This window comes from Leguminivora glycinivorella, chromosome 13 (assembly GCF_023078275.1).
Source record: "Leguminivora glycinivorella isolate SPB_JAAS2020 chromosome 13, LegGlyc_1.1, whole genome shotgun sequence".
In the NCBI taxonomy this organism is placed as follows: Eukaryota; Metazoa; Arthropoda; class Insecta; order Lepidoptera; family Tortricidae; genus Leguminivora; species Leguminivora glycinivorella.
In genome coordinates, this window is record NC_062983.1 from 1,289,337 (window position 1) to 1,310,087 (window position 20,751).

Genomic DNA, 20,751 nt, shown 5'->3' on the forward strand with positions numbered 1-20,751 from the left:
TATCATAAATAGCGGTTCCTTTACCACCATGGTCATGACCGATATTGAGATTTGTACCGTTTACCGTTTATTCAAGTACCTAGTTTACGCGATTGTCCTTGACAAGAATCTGATTAACTAACTGTGACCAAGGTTACTAATGAATGTGACGTAAAGCGCTCAAAGGTTTAAATGTATGCAAAAATAGTACCCGTAGCGCATTAGTTATCACACAGACACACACTAGCCAAGCATGTTAGCTCAGAATGAAAACCATAACAGCCTGGCACAGCCTACTTTCCTCATTTCCAGGCGGATCTGTTCGCGGTGGAGATGCTGAATGGGTACATCTACGTTCATATGGACCTGGGGTCAGGAGGAGTGAGGGTCAGGGCTTCGAGGAGGAGGGTGGATGACTCGCACTGGCATGAGTTCTTGTTGAGGAGGACAGGGAGGGATGGGAGGGTTACTGTGGACGGGGCCAATGCGGAGTTTAAGACGCCTGGTGAGTGCACAATTTCTTACTAGCTATAGAATAAGCAACGTTTCCTGGATTTTTGATTACCTCTTCTCGTTTAAACCAGTGTGAGTGGTAATTAAAATGATATCTCGTATGGAGAGAATTTAATCCTATGGAGTGACATAAGGGGATGTTATTTTGTCATGGAAATCATTATTGTACGCAAAGTTACGATAAATAAATTAAAATAATAAATATTTTAGGACGATCTTAAACTTAAATTTTTAATTTTTATGTTTAAATGTTTGTTTATATGTAAAATGTGTGATAATAATGATAATATGGATTTTTTTATCTGAAATAAATGAATTTTATTTATTTATTTTTATTTATTAAACAGACCCACGGTATTAAGCTCAAGAAGGCTTGTGTTTTGGGTACGCAAACAACGATATATAAAATATATAAATACTTTAAGTACATAGAAAACATCCATGACTCAGGAACAAATATCTGTGCTCATCACACAAATAAATGCCCTTACTGGGATTCGGACCGCGGCTTAGCAGGCAGGGTCACTAACCGCTAGGCCAGACCAGTCGTCAAACGACATCTAAGTTAAGTCATACGGCTATGGACCTAGTTTCACAAAAAAATACCAAAAAGCTTGTCTTGTGACGATAACATTTAAAACAATACCTAATTACCTACTATTATAGACACAATATGCAGATCTATTCTGTCAAAAATTCATGCGTGGCTTCAGCTAAACGTTCCTCTAAAGTATCTTAATCATCATAAAAATATCGGTCTTACCAACTTCTCAATTCCAGGGGAGTCCAACCAGTTGGAGCTCGACGGCCCTCTCTTCGTTGGTGGCCTTGGCTCCGAATACTCCGCAGCCAAGACTCCTCCAGTGCTCTGGACTGCAGCATTAAGGCAAGGCTTTGTGGGCTGCGTCAGAGACTTGGTGCTCAATGGAAAGCCTCAGGATCTGACGGCATATGCGAGGCAGCAGGATTCTGGTGAGTAATTTTGCTGGTGTATTTTTGTGGATACCTCTTTAATTTTGGGTCAGAATTTATGGCGTTCTCATATATGCAGGGGTTGGTACTGAGCTTTATGATGTATAATAAGGAAAAAATTGTGGCAACGAAGATTGTATTTAGTTTGGAGTGTTCATAGCCGAGATTTTTTCGGACTGCAGTTTTTTAGCTCGTATGGTACAGAATGGAAGCAGAATTTCAGTTAACCTTCGTATGTTTTAAACATGACTCTTAACATACTATCCCCCTTATTCATAAACGTACTCTAAACTTATCAAGCCGATAAAGTTCGATTGTCCCTTTCCGACGTATTGGTGTGATAGAAAAGGACAAACGAACTTTATCTGCTTGATAACTTTAGTGAACGTTTATGAATAAGGGGGTAAAAATATATTCCTGAATAATTAATAAATCATTATTTATTTCTCAGCATTAACAAGTGTCTCGTTTGTCACGTGTCATATAAAATGTCAAACGAATAACATGAGTTTTAAAACAAAACTTTACATGTAGGCGAGCAATTAATTACTCTCTCCATTTTTAAAACAACAATGATAATGAGAAATTTTCAATTAACTAAATTAAATGTCATCAATCACTTAAAATTGTTAGGAACAAAAGTAATGTAATAAATGAAAACAATTACTTTAACTGACAAACACAACAAATAAACAAAACAATTACTTTCAATGTTTAATCAATTGCATATGAATAAAGTACCTACTTTGCGTGTCAAAGCCAAAGTCAGTTATTTAGAAAAGAATGAGTGAAATAATAGTGAGCCGAAAGGCAAGGGCGTGGCAATGGAGCAAATCAAACCATGTTGCGTGAGAGCCTTAGTTCTTATGATGTATTAAACGTCTATTTTGTATTGTAGCTCATTGCTTAGAAAATTGCCATTCTTGAATACGTTTATAACTAAGTTGGTAGGCTCATCGAAATGTTGTTTCAGCGCGGGTTATATTCAGAAAATTGCAAAGATTTTATGCTTGTGTTAAGCTAGTTGTCTCGGGTAATGATTATTTATAACATATTTTGCTAAAAAAAATGCTCCACACATTTTCTCCTAATCAAACGGTCATGCCGAAGCAATCGTCAACTCAAGTAAAATGCGAGCGAGTTGGTTTAATCGAATTCCTTTTTTGTTTTTTGGCAACTTTTGGGCATTCTTGTAAAGAACAGCAACAAACCGGAGGAATATGATTATTGACAAATATGTTTTAATCAATATTATTATCCATTTCAGCATCTGTCCGCCCCGCATGTCACGTCCTCATGAAGCAGTGTGTCAACTCCCCGTGTCAACATGGTGGTGTTTGTTCAGAGGGATGGAACCGACCGCTGTGTGACTGCTCCTCTACTAACTATGGCGGACCAACTTGTGGACGAGGTAAGAACTATTTCCAACCATTTCAGTATGAACTGTAGACATGAGTAGTTCCTGAATGAAAGATTCAAATGAAGTACTTCACAAGATGACACCCTTTCATTCACTACTTCAGCTGAGATCTATTTAGTTCAGTCCTTCAACAGTTCAGTTTGTCTATCTTTTCTTTTACTGGCTCACTCGCTCAGTAAGTGAAGGACACAGTACGTATCGTGTCCCGCCGCCATTTCTCCGATAATAACCGAGCGCGGCCGAAGTATAACGAAGACGAAAGCTTTTCGCGCCAAAACTGCCGAGCGGCGTCAATGACTCGTCAAAATTGGAAACACTCCTCACACTTGCGCGTGAAAGTTATATTCCGTTTCACTAACCACTCAATTCAATTTAAGAGCGGGGCTCTTGTCGGTGCAGCTTGATGAAGTTGTCTCCACTTTGGTCGATCCGAAGCCAGCCTTTTAGTGTCCTGGTACGACACGGCCCTAACATGTTCCTTTACTTGGCTCATATAACTCTTTCTTGGCCTTCCCCTTCCTCTCCTTCCATTTAATTTCCCTTCTATTATAACCACTAACCACTGCCTACTCATAAACCCAACGATAAGGAATAAGAAATAATTACGCCACGTACATGGCTTGTTTTGTACTTAACATTTATCTTCTGCTGCATTTGAATGAGGCAATGTATACTGACACTGATCTAGTAAGAATTTGAACTTTTTGGGTACTTTTTGAGTAAGAATAACGATATTATTTTTAATTTTATTATCAAATTTTATATAAAATTAGTCTTTAAAACGATTGCATAAGTCACTTTTAGGACTATAACTTCTAAATAATCTTACCTAGTTTTCGTTTAAATTTCACGCATTTCACATTTTTCGATTCAATTCATAGAATTTTATTTGAATCATTCATATTGAATGAGATTATCTGTCAAATTAGTAATTCCTTTCAATATATCCGTGAATGAGAGAACTGAAACCAACTGTTGATACAGATGGGTCCATTGAGCTACTGAACTAAACTGAACTAGTGAACTAAAAGAGTGAAGTACTTCACTGTGGACGAAAGATACATATCACTCTTTTCTTTTTGGTGACACATTTTGCGCATGTCTAGCATGAAGCAACATCTTGAAGCAGTTTCAAGAAAAAACATTTCTTAGTAACATCACTAATGTAGAGTTAGGTACTGCTATTGTTTGTAAGATTCTTAAAATGTTAACAGAAAAAGGGATATTCCTTCTGTCTAATTAACGAATGAAGTAAATGTCTTTGAAGGGTTTCATTCGCCCTAAAAAAGCTCTTGTAAATTAATACTATCTAACTTCTGATGTTATTCAGAATAAAAGAAACATTATCACGAGTTGTGACAAAGATGTCATCTATCATTTCCTACTTAATATAACTAAGAGCCACTTGCACCAACGAAATCTCGGGCTAACCCTCCATTTTATATGGAATATAACAGTTGACAGCCCACTAACCCTTAGTTAAGTGGTTAGTGAAAGTGGGCCTAACAAGATTTTTAGTGAAAATCCATCGTCCTTTTAAATATTTGATGGATTGGACTTTGTGAACTTAGAATCCAATATCATACATACAATAACTGTTCCATTATATTGTAAAATTTTAGTACCCTATAACAGTTCTCCTTAGTAACTGCCATAACATTACTTTGACACTTGATACTAAAACTAATAATCGTTTAGTAACTTAAGTCATAACCGTTTTTCGGAACGATTCGATATTTGAGAATACTCGTAACGAAGATAACAGTTTCCGATATGTTGGATATCTGCGAATTAGGGTCCATTTACACGGAGAGAGAAATCGCATGCGATTTGAGTAACTCTGTAAGATTACGTTCCTTTAAAAAAACCCACTTGTTGGTAAAACACTGTATACTGAATAATTTTTAAGAAAAAAAAATCGCTCTTTTGGGGTTCTGGTGAAAGGTACTTGCGAATGTTGGATTATGTAGAAATGTGTATCTAGGTAATTTTTAAAACTGCTTTTAATATAATCTTTCATTATTTGATGGAAATACAAATTTAATGATAATACGTATACCGTTAAGGTTTGAGTAGTTTCTTCAATTCCTCATGAATCCGATATCCAATTACATATTAGAAAATCGAGCTTGACAGAATTTGACTTGAGAACTCAATATGTAAGCATAACAAAGAGAACAAATCTCCTAACAAATAAATGTCACTACTTATTCTGAACTTAAATGCTTGCTGTTATTATAAAAATACGAAAGTCACTATAAGTGTGCTATTCAGATTTGAGGAGTTCCGTTCTGATCATCATCAGATGTTCCACTGCACCAAATGTCACTGTTCTGGACGTAAGTGCACGCTGTTCTTATAAAAATACCAAAGTTACTGTAAGTGTGCCGTTCAGATTTGAGGAGTTCCGTTCTGACCATCATCAGCAGTTCCACTGCACCAAATATCACTGTTCTGTACGTAAATGCATGCTTTTTTTATAAAAACACAAAAATCATCATATGTATGCCTTTCAGATTTGAGGAGTTCCTTCGATTTCTCCAGGATCCCATCATCAGAACCGGGTTCTGATAAAAATGGCACCAATCTGTACCCATATACATTCGATAAAAAAAAATTCAAAATCGGTCCAGTAACGACGGAGATATCGTGGAACACACGTAAAACAAACTGACGAATTGAGATCCACCTTCCTTGAGATTTGGGTGCGGCGGTTAAAAAGTTTAACACTGAGCTATTTTAACAGTCCCTGTTACACTGTGTAACTTTTAACTATTTATCCAATTTAGACCATGGCGCATTATTTGAATCACGTGTTGTTGTTTGTTATTAATTGCCCAAATTGTGGTAATTAATTACAGGAACAGAATTCTGATTAAATTATTTTACCCACTATCATTAAAGTTTCGGGAAACTACCAGTTTGGTGCCAACCTTGAATTGTATAATTTATTAGGTGTTCTGATTAGACTACATTAGTTTTGTGTTATCGGCATGTATACTGTTTTAATTTGTGAATAGTGCTGATACTGAAATATACGAAAGCAAAAGTTTACACTTCATGTATGCGACATATTAAGTAGGTATGTAGCTCATTATATTCAAAAAGAAATCACTTCTTTCCTCCAAGTGTTAGAAGTGATGAAATATTTTCTAAGTTAGAAGAGAATTGGATAGAAAAACGTGTATTGCAGAAACCATCTACATACACCAATACATACATTTGAAAAGAAGGAAAATGATCTTATGAATAAAACGCTTAAAACTGTTGCTTATTACAAACATAATTATCAGAAACTACAAAAAACGAATAGCAATTAAAATAATTGTATTATGTGCAGAGGACACAGTTCAGATAAGAAAGCACATCAAATATTTTATATTTTATGTTGTGTAAATTACATATTTAATGACATTGAGATTCATATTATCTTTTTCTTCTGTGACAATTTGATATGTTTTCTCTGAAGAAGAACGACGTATTATTAAGCAATAATATAATTTATTGAAATTAATTTCCATAGAGTACCTAGTCTGTTCATATTCTTTGATGAATACTTTTGCATGTTAAATTGTATCTTGTTATTGAATGCATGTTAATTATAAGATGTAATGTTTTGAAAAGAAGTTGCCCGCCGAGTTTCTTGCCGGTCCCATAGTGGATACCCCCCTCCCAACTGAGGGGGACTGAAATCTTCTCGAGGCTGAGGCGTAGGGTTAGAGCCGGCGTAGCTTTATTTGACGTTCATATGCGCATTGTAATATGCCTAGTATGCCTACTTGAAAAATAAATATTTCATTTTCATTTTTTTTTTCATACAACAATAAAAGTGGTGATGCTGCAAATAGAGGCAACAAATTCACACTACTCAGCATATGGCAGCATAATTATTAACCTTAGCGCGAAATATTACGAATGATTCCATTACTCAAGTCTACCCTGCATCGCACTGAAAATGCTATCCCTTAATTTCAGAATCAGCAACCATATACCTGAACGGCAGCCAGCACCTCACAGCAGCGCTCGGACCGGAACACGTCACGCAGACTGAGGAGCTGATGCTTCGCTTCAAGACCAGCAAAGCGGGGCTTCTGCTGCGGACGGCTTCGGAACATTCGGCGGATCGGATCGAGCTGGTTGTCGCCGCTGGGAGGGTTAGAGCTAACGTGCGGCTAGGGGATAGGGAAAAGGTATGTTCATTTATGTTGAATTGTACTATGACGACCGGTCTGGCTCAGACGGTAGTGAACCTGCCTGCTAAGCCGCGGTCCTGGGTTCGGTTGTGTGATGAGCACAGATATTTCGTCACTTAGCACCTTAGTGCCCTCAATATTTATTTGTTTATTTTTTTAGAAAACTTCAAATCTATACTTATCTGAAGTCAAAAAATCTGAAACGGATGAGTTTTATGAGTTTGGTGACAGATCTTTGCCTGCCAGAGGGTGGCCTTTTTAAGTGAAACTTCCTCAGTGAATCGGACATCAGATCAGTAACAGTGGATATATTATAGTCAATACCATATATCTACTAACCATCTATAGCTATAGGCAATAGTACCCCATCTACTATCAATATGGTATTAGATACTTCGGCAGGGAGGCTTTGAGCAAATCTGGCTTAGATACAGGGAAAAGGAATTGAACTTCTTCTACTTCGATTAAATCAAATACTAATTATTCTTTGTCTAGAACACCTATATCAATCTCAATATGTCAAACAAATAACTACTTATGTTACTTATGTAGGATATGTGAAACAAAATGCGTAGCTATAACAAGGCCCTGTATTTGTGATTTCCAGAATCTCCTAGCAGGCTCAAACGTGGCGGACGACAACTGGCACACGGTTCGTTTCTCGCGGCGCGCCTCCAACCTAAAGCTCCAGGTGGACGGAGCGCAACCCGTGCGCGGTATGTTATGTACGTATGCACGGGACAGCACCCGCACACTTTTATTTTGACCCCAATGTAGGAGATAAGGTTGGTTTTGGTCTCACTCCCGAGCATGAGCATGAAAATGATAATATAGACGACACAGACAACGTTAACACAAATACAAATAAAAATGAAAAGATTAATGAATAAGTTATGACTACAAAAAATATACTTTACACTTTCAATACAAAACATGCTAATAAAATTATAAATGACAGAAAAAAACATCATAACATTACACAATACAATACTCATAATGATGTTAAACGTATTTTAAATGACGGAGTGAGACCAAATATAATTAAGTTTAATAAAATTTACTTTAAAAAAGACGTTTATATAAAAACGTTTTTTATTGGTGTTAGATGTCCTATTAGAGATGTAGTTAGCTGCTTATTTTCTGTTGTTTCTAGCTGGCACTTGATACCTTCACCTTTTAGTTGGATGCCCTGACTGACTTCTTTTACTTTACTTTCTCCTGTAGTGTCCTATGTGAATGTGCTAAAAATCTTTTCTAAATTGAATTTTTTAAATTGTATATTTCTACCAGGATCTTTAGTGTACAATTGGTTATCGATAAATTGTATTCATATTTAAAACATTATGTTTAGTGATCATAATGACATTACAGATACTAAAGATCCTAAAAGTAATTTATATATTAACTCATACTTTAAAATTTAGGTTAACCATAGTTGAATGGCAGAAGACACGGGCGGCTATAATGCTGATATTATAAGAGGTTATAAACGAGATAATTTATAAAGCCAGCTCATTTTAACAATCATTCTCTAGAACTAGCTAGCTACAAGCATCTTGAAGTATGGCTCTTTCCAACTAGAATGGCAGTGTGTACAAATGCTCTTGTAGATAATCTGATGTTCTATCCGGCTTTCTATCATGTACAATACTTGTGCTAACTCTGTATAGTTTATGTACTGTAAAGCGACTGTATATGCCCGGTAAACTGAAATCTGTTCAGCTAATTTATTTTTATTTTAACGTCAATGTTGTGTTACCGTCCTTGGCCGTTTAATTTCGTATTTGCTAAATAATTTTGATTTTGGATTTGCAGCCGAAACGATTTTAGGTAAAGCTTCGACTTTGGAAATATCGACGCTCCATTTAGGTGGAATGTATCACCCCGAAGAAGAAATCCAGATGACGTCAACTCTGCCGAATTTCGTCGGTTACATACAAAAGTTTGTTTTCAATGGCATGAAGTATATAGATCTAGCTAAAGCTATTGGAATGGGCATCGATGGGAACAACAACAACATTAATCAGCATGATTCTAATATAATATTTACTGGGTCATTTGTCAAACCTGATTCGTTGAATGTATATAAAGCTGTGACATTTAAATCGAAGCATACTTACGTTGGTTTGCCGCTATTGAAAGCTTATGGGAATACGTATTTAGATTTTTACTTCCGTACAACGGAGATGGATGGATTGTTGTTCTATAATGGAGGAAAGAAGCAAGATTTTATAGCAATTGAGCTAGTCAATGGCCATATTCACTGTGTGTTCAATCTGGGTGATAATGTGGTGACCATGAAAGACAAGTTGAAGAATTTCTTGAACGATAACAGATGGCATACAGTATCGGTTAGAAGGCCGACGCCGAAGATGCATACGCTGCAAGTAGATGATGATATAGAAATGCATACCACAAGTAAGTTTCTCTTTGTGTTAACCTCCCTTAAATAATATTTTTAAGTATGATAATGTATTACAGAATAGTTAGTTTTGATTTTGGAAAGGCGTAAAGGTCATTGAAAAATACCCATATCGATACCTTTGGGTTCAATTGGCGTAAAGGACAAAATGCAGGTTTTCAGGAGAAGCAAAAAACAACTTTTTTTTTAGAAAAATGTTTATATCTTTTTTGTTTTTTGACTTATATTTGTGACGTATATAGAAAAATATGTAGATTTTTAGTATCCTTAACCTAGTGTAGCAACCGTAGTGATAATCTAAACGGTTTAGAAGTTAGATGGTTGTAAAGGACACGTCAAAATGCTATGAACGTCCTTTACACCCACGATTTTTTTGAACAATTAGAGTTGATAGGGTCGTAAATGACGGTCTTAGATGATTTTTATACAAATTCGGGGCGTAAATGTAACCGGAATGGTATAAATGGCAACTGTTTTTAGCTTAGTTTACAATTGAGAAACTTGAAAAATGTATCAAAACGTAGTTAATATGGCATAGAATAGCCACAATAGTGTTACAGTGTATATTTATCTAAATATTTAGCAAAGACAAAGAACAAGACTATTTTATATCCAGTTTTGCAATAAAGAAACAACATTTGCTTAAAAACTATCGAAATATTTTGGAAAGTTATTATTTTAGTACTCGCCGCTGTCTCAATAAGTTACGCATTCAGTATTTAATTCTAGCAGGGAAACGCTTTCGTAGTTTAAGTAAATATAGAAACACTAATGGTAATCACGTAAACTTTAATCAGCAACTGTGAACAGTAGACTATATTAATACGACAGTAATTTTAAGTCTAAAGTAGAAAGAAGTTCTAAGAATAACTAAAGAGTTAAGTACCTATTTATAAACGCAAGTTAGGACGCGTATACAAACTGTGACCAACTAATAAATAATAGTAACTGTAGTCAAGACTACCTATTACTATGTTGATTCATATTTTTGATAATTTTAAAACAGAAGATTGTTATTTAGTCTAAAACCTGTTAAATAAGAATAATCTTAATTATGAGTTCAATCCTAGAAATATTATAGTCAATGCTTTAAGTACCTGGGTACATAGCCAAGTCACCAAACGCTAACGCTCATTCGCTAGCGAAACGCACCTGTTATTGTCGCACTAAATGTTAGTATAGTCTACTGTTAAAGATTACTGCCGGCGTAGCTGAATGGCAATCGTCGACGCCAGACGCCGACAAAAATGCAGTCCGGTGCAATACGCAAGAGCGATAATGATATATAGCTACGAAATAGATATTATCGTGAGCGTTCATGTGCATTTGGGTACGTACCCTGATTACCATAGTGTTTTTTTTATTACCTACATCTCGCCGCAGTATAATAATACTACGAAAGCATTTCCCTGCTAGAATTAAAGGCTGAATGCGTAACCTACTGACTATTCAGACATCGGCGAATATTAAAAAAATAACTTTGAATTTGTTGCCAAAGTATTAGATAGTTTTTAAGCAAATATTGTTTCTTTATTACAAAACTGGATATAAAATAGTCTTGTTCTTTTTTGTTGCTAAGATAGCTTAGATAAATAATACACTGCATTAAACTAATGTAGCTATCCTGTGCCATATTAAGTACGTTTTGATACATTTTTCCAGTTTTTAATTGTAAACTTAGCACATTTGTAGTACCATTTCGGTTACAATTACGCCCCGACTTTGTATAAAAATTATCTAAGACTGTCATTTACGACCCTATCAAATCATGGGTGTAAAGGACGTTATAGCATTTTGACGTGTCCTTTACAACCATCTATCTTCTAAATCGTTTAGTTTATCACTACGGTTGCTACACTAGGTTAAAGATACTCGTAATCTGCATATTTTTCTTATACACGTCACAAATATAGGTCAAAAAACAAAAAAAGTGGGTTTATCTTTCTCTTGGAAACCTGCATTATATGTCCTTTACGACAATTGAACCCAAAGATATCGATTACAGTTGCGGATAAAATATTTTTAGTGCTGGTCGTAAAGGACGAAGAACAAAAAAACTTGTCCTTTACGCCCAACTTTACCACACTACTATAGAAAGTGATCCTTAAAAAGTAAGGGCTTAAAGGGCAACAATATATATCAAGGTGACTTACGACTATATTTTTATTTGTAGATTTCCTTTACGACACAAATAATAATTTATAATTAATGACTTGATATTTACGCCCCTTCAGAAAAGCTATTTTTGCAAGTCCATAGTAGAAAATCTTGGTCGTAAAGGCAACTTTTTAAGAGATATCGAAATTTTAACTACACAGATCGATAGCGCTTGAAATTCTGAACAAAACTGTATATATAACTCATTTTCGCCAAAATGTCCTTTACGCCAATTGAACCCAGAGGTATCGATATAGTATTTAATACTTATAACTATTTAGCTATCGAACTAGTGGCCCTTCCAGTTACTTAGTTACCTTAGTTTTGTTTTGATTCTCCTAAAATTCCCTATCATCTTCTATTTCGTATTTGTCTTTACTAAATATTTGTTAAGTATTACGTATGAATGTTGGCAATACACAAACTTGATTTTTCAGGTTCAAACTTAATGTTAGAACTGGACAGCGTCCTCTACGTAGGCGGGGTTCCCAAGGACATGTACTCCTCGCTACCAGTAGGGGTATTATCTCGACAAGGCTTCGAAGGCTGCATGTCCAGTCTGGATCTGCCCGGGGAATCCCCGTCGTTGATGGATGATGCTGTTGTTCCTAGTTCGTCGCTGGTGTCTGGATGTGAAGGTAATGAAACTCTTTTCACATGTTTATTAGTATACTAAAATGACTGATTGTAATTTGTAATCAAAGGTCTCATTTTATTTTTAAAAAATAATTATGGATTCGTAAAATCGACGACCTTTATCTAGATTTTTGTTGAATATTATGATGGAAAGGTTCTTATTGCACGTGAGCTCAAAAGAACCCTTATATAATCAAAAACCACTTTTTTATGTGACGTATAATTTGGCCAAATTATTTGAGATTTAATCGTAAACATCAGGCGGCCAACAATGAAATGTGGTATTACTTGTCAATAGGGTCCTTCATCTACAAATTCTCAGTCAGAATTTTAGATAAGTATTTATCCTTATTTCACTTGATTCAAGGACCCCTCTGTAGTAATAGAAAGTTACAAATTTCAACTTAATTTTATCATTCAAAATTTCAGGACCTACAAAATGCACGCACAACGCATGCGCAAACAAGGGAGTTTGTGTTCAGCAGTGGAAGACCTACGTTTGTGACTGTGACCTCACTTCGTTCACAGGACCTACTTGTTATGATGGTACGTTTTGCCAATTTCTCTAAAATTATTATCTTTCACTTATTTCTCGGAGTTTAAACATTGATCTGTGTTAGGGAGTGTAAATCTGTTATTGATTTAAATGTCAAGGTCACTTTTTCAATTATCAAATTCGATACTCGGCATTCGACAGGTTAAGTCAAACAAGTTGAGGATATTGGTTAAATTATGGGGTGTGAATAAGTTGCTACTTACTACATGATTTTTAGGGTTCCGTAGTCAACTAGGAACCCTTATAGTTTCGCCATGTCTGTCCGTCCGTCCGTCCGTCCGTCCGTCCGTCCGTCCGTCCGCGGTTAATCTCAGTAACCGTAAGCACTAGAATGCTGAAATTTGGTACAAATATGTATATCAATCACGCCAACAAAGTGCAAAAATAAAAATTTGAAAAAAATGTTTTATTAGGGTACCCCCCCTACATGTAAAGTGGGGGCTGATATTTTTTTTCATTCCAACCCCAACGTATGATATATTGTTGGATAGGTATTTAAAAATGAATAAGGGTTTACTAAAATCATTTTTTGATAATATTAATAGTTTCGGAAATAATCGCTCTTAAAGGAAAAAAAAGTGCGTCCCCCCCCCTCTAACTTTTGAACCATATGTTTAAAAAATATGAAAAAAATCACCAAAGTACAACTTTGTAAAGACTTTCTAGAAAAATTGTTTTGAACTTGATAGGTTCAGTAGTTTTTAAGAAAAATACGAAAAACTACGGAACCCTACACTGAGCGTGGCCCGACACGCTCTTGGCCGGTTTTTTATTGGCGTCCCAGCCAGAAAACCTACTTCTAAACGCAACCATATTTAAGAGTAAACCTCCAGGTTTAGTTCATCAAAAATAGGCACGAATCACATGGTATTATATAACATGATATACTTCAGCTATCACAAACAGATAAAATATGCATGACGTCCTCCTAAATTCTAACCAAATATTGCATTTCGTGTTTCCAGAGTCGATAGCGTACGAGTTTGGTCCCGGGCGAGGAATCCTCACTTACACCTTTCCACCGAGCTCGGTAGCTGATACTGAAACAGATCGCGTGGCTCTCGGCTTTGTAACAAGTAAAGCTGATGCTGTCCTGCTAAGGATAGACTCTTCTAACACCCAGGACTACATGCAAATGGAAATTGTAAGTTCTCAATCAGGTCAATTTTCTTCATGAACACCACCCGTAGAATAGCTCGAAGTAATCTAAAGGGATTTCAATTTACTCGTAGACGTAAGTATAAAATAAATATATGTACACTTCGTCACGATAAAAAATTTTTATTATGTGGTGGGGTTGTTGTAACTGTATAAGTACTATTTAATGGGAACTGTATCTGGCTTAACTCTGTAGATTTTTATGGGCGCAATGAGAGAGAGTCATGTTTAGGTAAGTGGATAGGTTAAGGTATAAAATGTCGGAACCGGAATATCCTACAATTTGCAAGCGACTACTGTGCGTAAACTGTTGTTGATGGCGTATTTTATCTGCATATTGATGAGACAGAACCTATAAATATAAACGGTTTCACTTGATTAAACTAAAACCCAAAAACTCGATGACAGAAAAACGACAGAATATGATCAAACAACTCACCTTAACATTTCAGATTCGAGGCAACCTCTTCATGGTATACAACGTTGGTGGTGGCGACCACCCGCTGGGAGACGAGACGGCCAGGGTTGATGATGGCGCCTACCACGTGGCCAGGTTCACGAGGAACGGGAGCAGGGCTGCACTGCAGATTGACAACTATGCTGTTAACATTAGGCATCCGCAAGGTAAGATATCCTCTATAGGTACTGCCCTATAGTTAGGACCTTCACGAGCTTATTCAATGTCTAGATGTACGTTTTATTCCCTAGTAGCGTTATTAGCACCAGCCTTGATAATTTAGGCGATTTTACAATAGTTTTGAACATACTGTTGTAGCATAGTTAAAAATCGACAATTTGTTGTTGTCAACCCTCTGCGTGGATACAATAATCCTATTGGTTGTACAATATTTGCGCAAACAACTTGTACCATTAAAATCTGTATGAATGAACTACTACTGTGATACAGACAGGAAGGTCTGGACTTTGGTTATTGAAAGAGGACGATATTGACATATTTAATTTAAGAAGGAAATAATTGACAGCGCTTAAATGACCAATGGGTTAAACAAAATGTACTAAAGCTTGTTGGCAATAATCTTTCATAAAAAACCTATTTCAATTCCAGGCGGTCAACAATCAACAATCTTCAACAGTATGTCGTCCATCACGGTCGGCGGCGGCGCGGGCGGCGCGCGCACCTTCAGCGGCGTTGTAGCCGGACTAGCTGTAGATGGCGTTAGGGTCCTTGATCTTGCTGCGGCTGGTGACGCTTCTGTCTCAGTCAGGGGAGACGCAAGAAGAGCCACATCACCATTGGATAAAGGATGGATCAATGGCATGCAACAGGTAATAGCTGCTAAGGCGTTGTAGCCGAACTGGCTCAATAAATGTCAATGAATCAATGTGGCTCCATAGATGACGTTAGGGTGTTAGACCTCGCTGCTGCTGGCGATGCTTCTCTTTCTGTCAGGGGAGGCGTCAGAAGAGAGTAGATAAAGGATCAATCAATGGGATGCAACAGCTAAAATTTAGTTGCTAAGGCGTTGTAGCCGGGCTGGCTTTACATGGCGTTAGAGTCCTTGATCCTGCTGCTGCTGGCAATGCTTCTGTGTTTGGCAGGGGTGACGCTAGGAGAAACACATTAACGCTGGATAAAGGTTGGACCAACAGCATGCAACAGGTAATGACGGTAATGTATAGCTGCTAAGGCGTTGTAGCCGGACTGGCTGTAGATGGCGTTCTAGTCCTTGACCTCGTTGTAGCTGGTGATACTTGCATCGGTCAGAATAGACTCTAAAAGAGCGATGTCATCACTTGAACAATTAAATAATTTGACGCACCTTGAGAAGACCCATCTTTGAATCAAATGATTGTATCAAATGGCAGTTTTCAATTAATCAATATAAAACGATAGTCAAGAGGGCACTTACGTGATTTTTATTATAATTGAAGGATATTATAGTCCTGTAATTTTGATTAAAGAAAACTTAGGTTAGGACATATACTTCACCGAATCTTCACTAGCCAAGCATTGCTCTTACGAAATGGTTATCTATTAGAATACCGGCTACATAATTTCTTCTTCTAAGCATGCTAAATCTAACAATTCACTAATTAGCATAATTTCTCAATTTTCCAGACACCACCATCAGGTTACGGCGGTCCAGGAGTACTAGACGAGCTGGTCTACTCCGGAGCTGGGTCAGGGTGTCGCGATGATGATGAAGACGCCTGTGTTCTCCCTGATGCGGGGAGCGGAGATGATCTCATCACGCCAGTGTATGTACCTTCTACAAGAAGACCGCCGTCCAGAGTGTATAAGGTAATATTGTTGGCTAGATTTAGGAGTAAAAATCATGAATACTTAATGGTATTAGAGAAGATGCTATAAAGGATGATTTACGTTAGGCCAGAAAGGGTCTGGGTCGGAGATTTTATAGAAACCCTCACTGAACGGATTACCTTTCATAGGATGCTCCATTCCAATCAAACATGAGACATCGTTGAAGCAGGGGCGGCTCACTCCGCGATTCTATCGCCGCGCTACAAGTACATACTGGCGGCCGCGAGTTCGCGGCCTAATCAGGGGTGGCGCGCGTTCTCACGGAACGCCCGTTCGCACTTTCTATTGTTACTTTACGTCGCGAGTTTTTTTTAAGTTTTATATGCGATGTCCGCTTGTGAATGGCTAATAATGCTTAGTTAAATAAACATCATGAATAAAATAGGACAATCTTACACAGATCTACTATTGATTAAGTCCCACGGAAAAATTCAATAAGGCTTGTGATATTGGGACTTAAACAAAAATATATAAATACTGTATATATACCTAGAAAGTACCCAAGACTGGAGTATAATAGTATAACATTTTATCTGAGTATTACTTCATTTTAATCCATAGACAACCCTATCGTCCGACGCTGCGCACGTGCGGCTCGTTTCTTTGTTAGAATTTTGTAGGCATTTAAAAGGCGGCATTTCGTGAACATCAAAGCAGTGGGCCTTCTGTACTTATACTATTATATATTCTGTGGTTGAAGCTAGATTAGAAGCTGTAGAATCATTGGACGATCTTCATGGAAACTACTTATTAAAGTGATTCCTGAAATATAAAACAAAAATATTTTTGTCATTTATATTAAGCAGTGATCTAATAATATACAATATTTCTCCCAAAATAATATTTTCAAAGTAACAAGACATAACAAGGTTATTTATAGAAATATTTATTTTTTAATTTGCATTTCTCAGGGTGACACAAGCGGCAAGTTGATGAAACCGTGCGATGACGAGGACTGCATAGAAGGTTCAGGAGCTAATGGAGGAGAGGAAATAACGGAACCAGAACACCCCATGACCACGTAAGTTATTAACTACCTCTCACATTTTTTTAAATATTATGTTAAGGTGGACGTTAATTTTGTACAAGGTCAACATATAATTTGATCAGTTCTTTAATCGATTTGTATAAATTTATACAAAAAGGCATTCAAAATAAAATACAAACCAATGAAAACCAATATTTACGTCGCATTTTTGGTTCGTATGAAATGTCACCTTTATAATGGCGCCCAACGTGGGACCAATTTGTAAATAATTCAGTGGTACAACCATACTTCAGAGGTGCAAAAAAGTTATTTTTTTAAATAGTTTTTGTGAAAAAGATAAAACAATTAAGCATAAAAAGAGAACAATACAAAATTACACTGTCACGTTTTTTTTTAAATATCTATCTTGATTTTTTTTTCAGTAACGGCGCCTCAAGTACCCACAGCATGACGTCACCCACAGCAGCGATCTCCACCGAACACGCCAAGACTCTAGAAGGATCCACACACGGCGGTTCTACTGACGTCACTCACGAGTCAACGCGCTCCAGCCAAGGAACTACACCACCGGATCATGGGAACATGCATGCTGGAACCGTTGAGGTCACAACGCCAGAGAAAACGACACCTACCGACGGTAAGATTTTCGTGTTTGCTTCAGATAATATACATATAGTATCAAAAACTGTAAATTGCTTATATATCTTGTAATAAAACCCAAATAACGTAGTGCTGTACATACTGTACAGTAGTAATCAGTTTATTGTGTACAACAACAGCTTTATATACAATTTGTAGGAATTTAAGTACGAAGGCGAGCTTATCCCTTCCTACTGACTTACATAAGGGATCTCTTCCAGCTAACCTTGGATAGTAATCTACAGCTTGAACCTTTACCATAGGTTTTTGATGTTTTACCCAAAAGCTAAGATTGGGCCAATTTTTACTCAACTCTAGAATTTCTTTTACGATTTCGATTACTTTCATGTAATTGCCTCTGGTTGTCATATAACGTTTTACAAAATAAATAACTAAAAGCATGCTTAAAAGAGGAAAAAACTGTGACATATTTGCTTTATTGACAAATAATAATCAAAACCAACTTTATTTCAGATCACACCGCCGCTCACTTCACCCCATCCCTCCCCAACCACCACACACCAGAAGACATTACTCACACGACTCAAGAAGAACCGCTCCCCGAATACCCCGACCCGAACGAGAACGACATAGACTCCCGAACACCCACGAACGGAGCCGAAGAGAAGAATGAGTATAATGGGTACGAGCATGAGGCGACCACGAAGTGGTATTTGCCGAAGACGACGGATCCAGGGAGGATTGTGACGCCTGAGTCGGAGTTCTTTGCTACTATTGTTGGTGAGTTTTACTTGTCTTTAATTTAGTTATAATTTAAGTAGTGGTATCAAAATATTAAACTGGGATGGCCAGTCGCAAATTTCCTAGACGAACTTAATGTGGGTGGACTTTTTGAAGATCCGAAATTAATAAGAAGAAATTAATGATGTAGTTAACAAGTGACGAGAGACAAATATGTACGAGGTAAATGAAAATGAAACAAAACCGGCCAAGAGCGTGTCGGGCCACGCTCAGTGTAGGGTTCCGTAGTTTTCCGTATTTTTCTCAAAAACTACTAAACCTATCAAGTTCAAAACAATTTTCCTAGAAAGTCTTTATAAAGTTGTAATTTTGTGATTTTTTTCATATTTTTGAAACATATGGTTCAAAAGTTAGAGGGGGGGGGACGCACTTTTTTTTCCTTTAGGAGCGATTATTTCCGAAAATATAAATATAATCAAAGAACGATCTTAGTAAACCCTTATTCATTTTTAAATACCTATCCAACAATATATCACATATTGGGGTTGGAATGAAAAAAAAATCAGCCCCCACTTTACATGTAGGGGGGGTACCTTAATAAAACATTTTTTTTCATTTTTTATTTTTGCACTTTGTTGGCGTGATTGATATACATATTGGTAGAAAATTTCAGCTTTCTAGTGCTTACGTTTACTGAGATTATCCGCGGACGGACGGACGGACGGACGGACGGACGGACGGACAGACAGACATGGCGAAACTATAAGGGTTCCTAGTTGACTACGGAACCCTAAAAAGGAGATGACGACTTCTTGATATTGTAAATCGTTAGTGTTCATTGTTGTTGTAAAATATTATCGAATTTTTCGTATTGTAAGAATTCCAGTTAATAACTTCTTTATGGTATCCTTTTTAAAACAAAGTTTTGCTTAAATTTTATTTTTTTATTTTCCAGGCATAGTGGCATCAGTGTTGATAGCAATCATCCTAATAGTAATTATAGTTCTGAAGTACATCGTGTATCCTCTGGACCCATCGTACAAGGTCACAGAGGATAAGAGCTACCAGCAAGGAGCCAGTGCTGCGTTGCTAGGCAACCAGGTATGAATCATTATTGCCACTTTATAGACCTAGATTATGAATAACTCTCAACTTGTAACTGTATTATTTCGTAATTTGTGCGCTCTAAACTATATTTATATATTGTTGTGTATTAATCTCGTTAAGTGAATTGTATGTAATTCTTATGAGATTAAATGATCTTAAACCTAATAATGTTCTATGGAATAAAGGAAGCGATAACTTAGGTTAACTTTGAATGTAATAAATCTCAGTACCTTTGTAAGCGACACCGCCTTAATAAAGTGTCATGTTGTTTTGGATTTTCATATATTTGTCAAGAAAGTGTTGTTTTTATTTTGCTTTGAATGCCTTGATGTTTTATATAGACCGCTTGATGTTATGCTGTCACTCTAACGAGAGGTGCTGTCTTTTAACAATATAGGATATAGTTTAATGTTATCAGCATTGGCGATCAATTATAACTCCTAAATATGGAAAAAGGCATTTTTGGCTCAAATGTTGCAGAATTTATATATTTTTTTCGAATTTCCAGGCTCACTCAAGTTACCAAAGCGGAGCAAGTGCTCCGGCAGGTGGCGCCGTCAGAAACCTCCAACCCCTCCCTCTCAACAGGAACGGCGGCGCGCCGCTCGCCCCGCTCCCCACGCAGCCCGTCAAGAGAGACGGCATCAAGGAGTGGTACGTCTAAACGACCAAGGACAAGGGAATCAGGCGAGCGGCGACAAAACTGCGGGCGATCACGAAACGCATGCGATAGTGGACGCCAACCGCCATTCACTTGTTTTAAAGGCTTGGCAGTCGGTATCCGCGTCAAATACGATTCGTGATCGAGTCGTCGATGCATGTTGCACGCCGCTCGCGTGATGTGGAATCTCGTCCACTGACGATGAGACGTAGCGGGACTTTATTCTTTGCAATTCTAAAGTGTGAGGATAAGCCATGAGCCACAGTGGAATCTATGTACTGTTTCAGTACTGTGGCAAACGAATTAGTCTTGACAATCGCAGTGTCATTCTGCCATTTAATTGAAAACTGTGGGATATAGTGTT

General features: G+C 37.1%; 1 protein-coding gene across 1 annotated transcript in view; it reads left to right on the plus strand.

The window, feature by feature from the left end:
- LOC125232507 (neurexin-1) overlaps positions 1–20,751 on the plus strand; it is a 385,338-nt gene extending 364,587 nt beyond the window's left edge. The window contains exons 12-28 of the mRNA XM_048138206.1: positions 292–484; positions 1,273–1,464; positions 2,732–2,875; positions 6,860–7,074; positions 7,685–7,793; positions 8,893–9,495; positions 12,094–12,294; positions 12,722–12,838; positions 13,814–13,992; positions 14,459–14,630; positions 15,073–15,293; positions 16,087–16,269; positions 17,202–17,311; positions 17,701–17,915; positions 18,392–18,658; positions 19,575–19,720; positions 20,235–20,751. Of these exons, the coding sequence (XP_047994163.1) occupies positions 292–484; positions 1,273–1,464; positions 2,732–2,875; positions 6,860–7,074; positions 7,685–7,793; positions 8,893–9,495; positions 12,094–12,294; positions 12,722–12,838; positions 13,814–13,992; positions 14,459–14,630; positions 15,073–15,293; positions 16,087–16,269; positions 17,202–17,311; positions 17,701–17,915; positions 18,392–18,658; positions 19,575–19,720; positions 20,235–20,390 (3,423 nt within the window). The 3' untranslated portion in view covers positions 20,391–20,751. The remainder of the gene's footprint in view (positions 1–291; positions 485–1,272; positions 1,465–2,731; positions 2,876–6,859; positions 7,075–7,684; positions 7,794–8,892; positions 9,496–12,093; positions 12,295–12,721; positions 12,839–13,813; positions 13,993–14,458; positions 14,631–15,072; positions 15,294–16,086; positions 16,270–17,201; positions 17,312–17,700; positions 17,916–18,391; positions 18,659–19,574; positions 19,721–20,234) is intronic.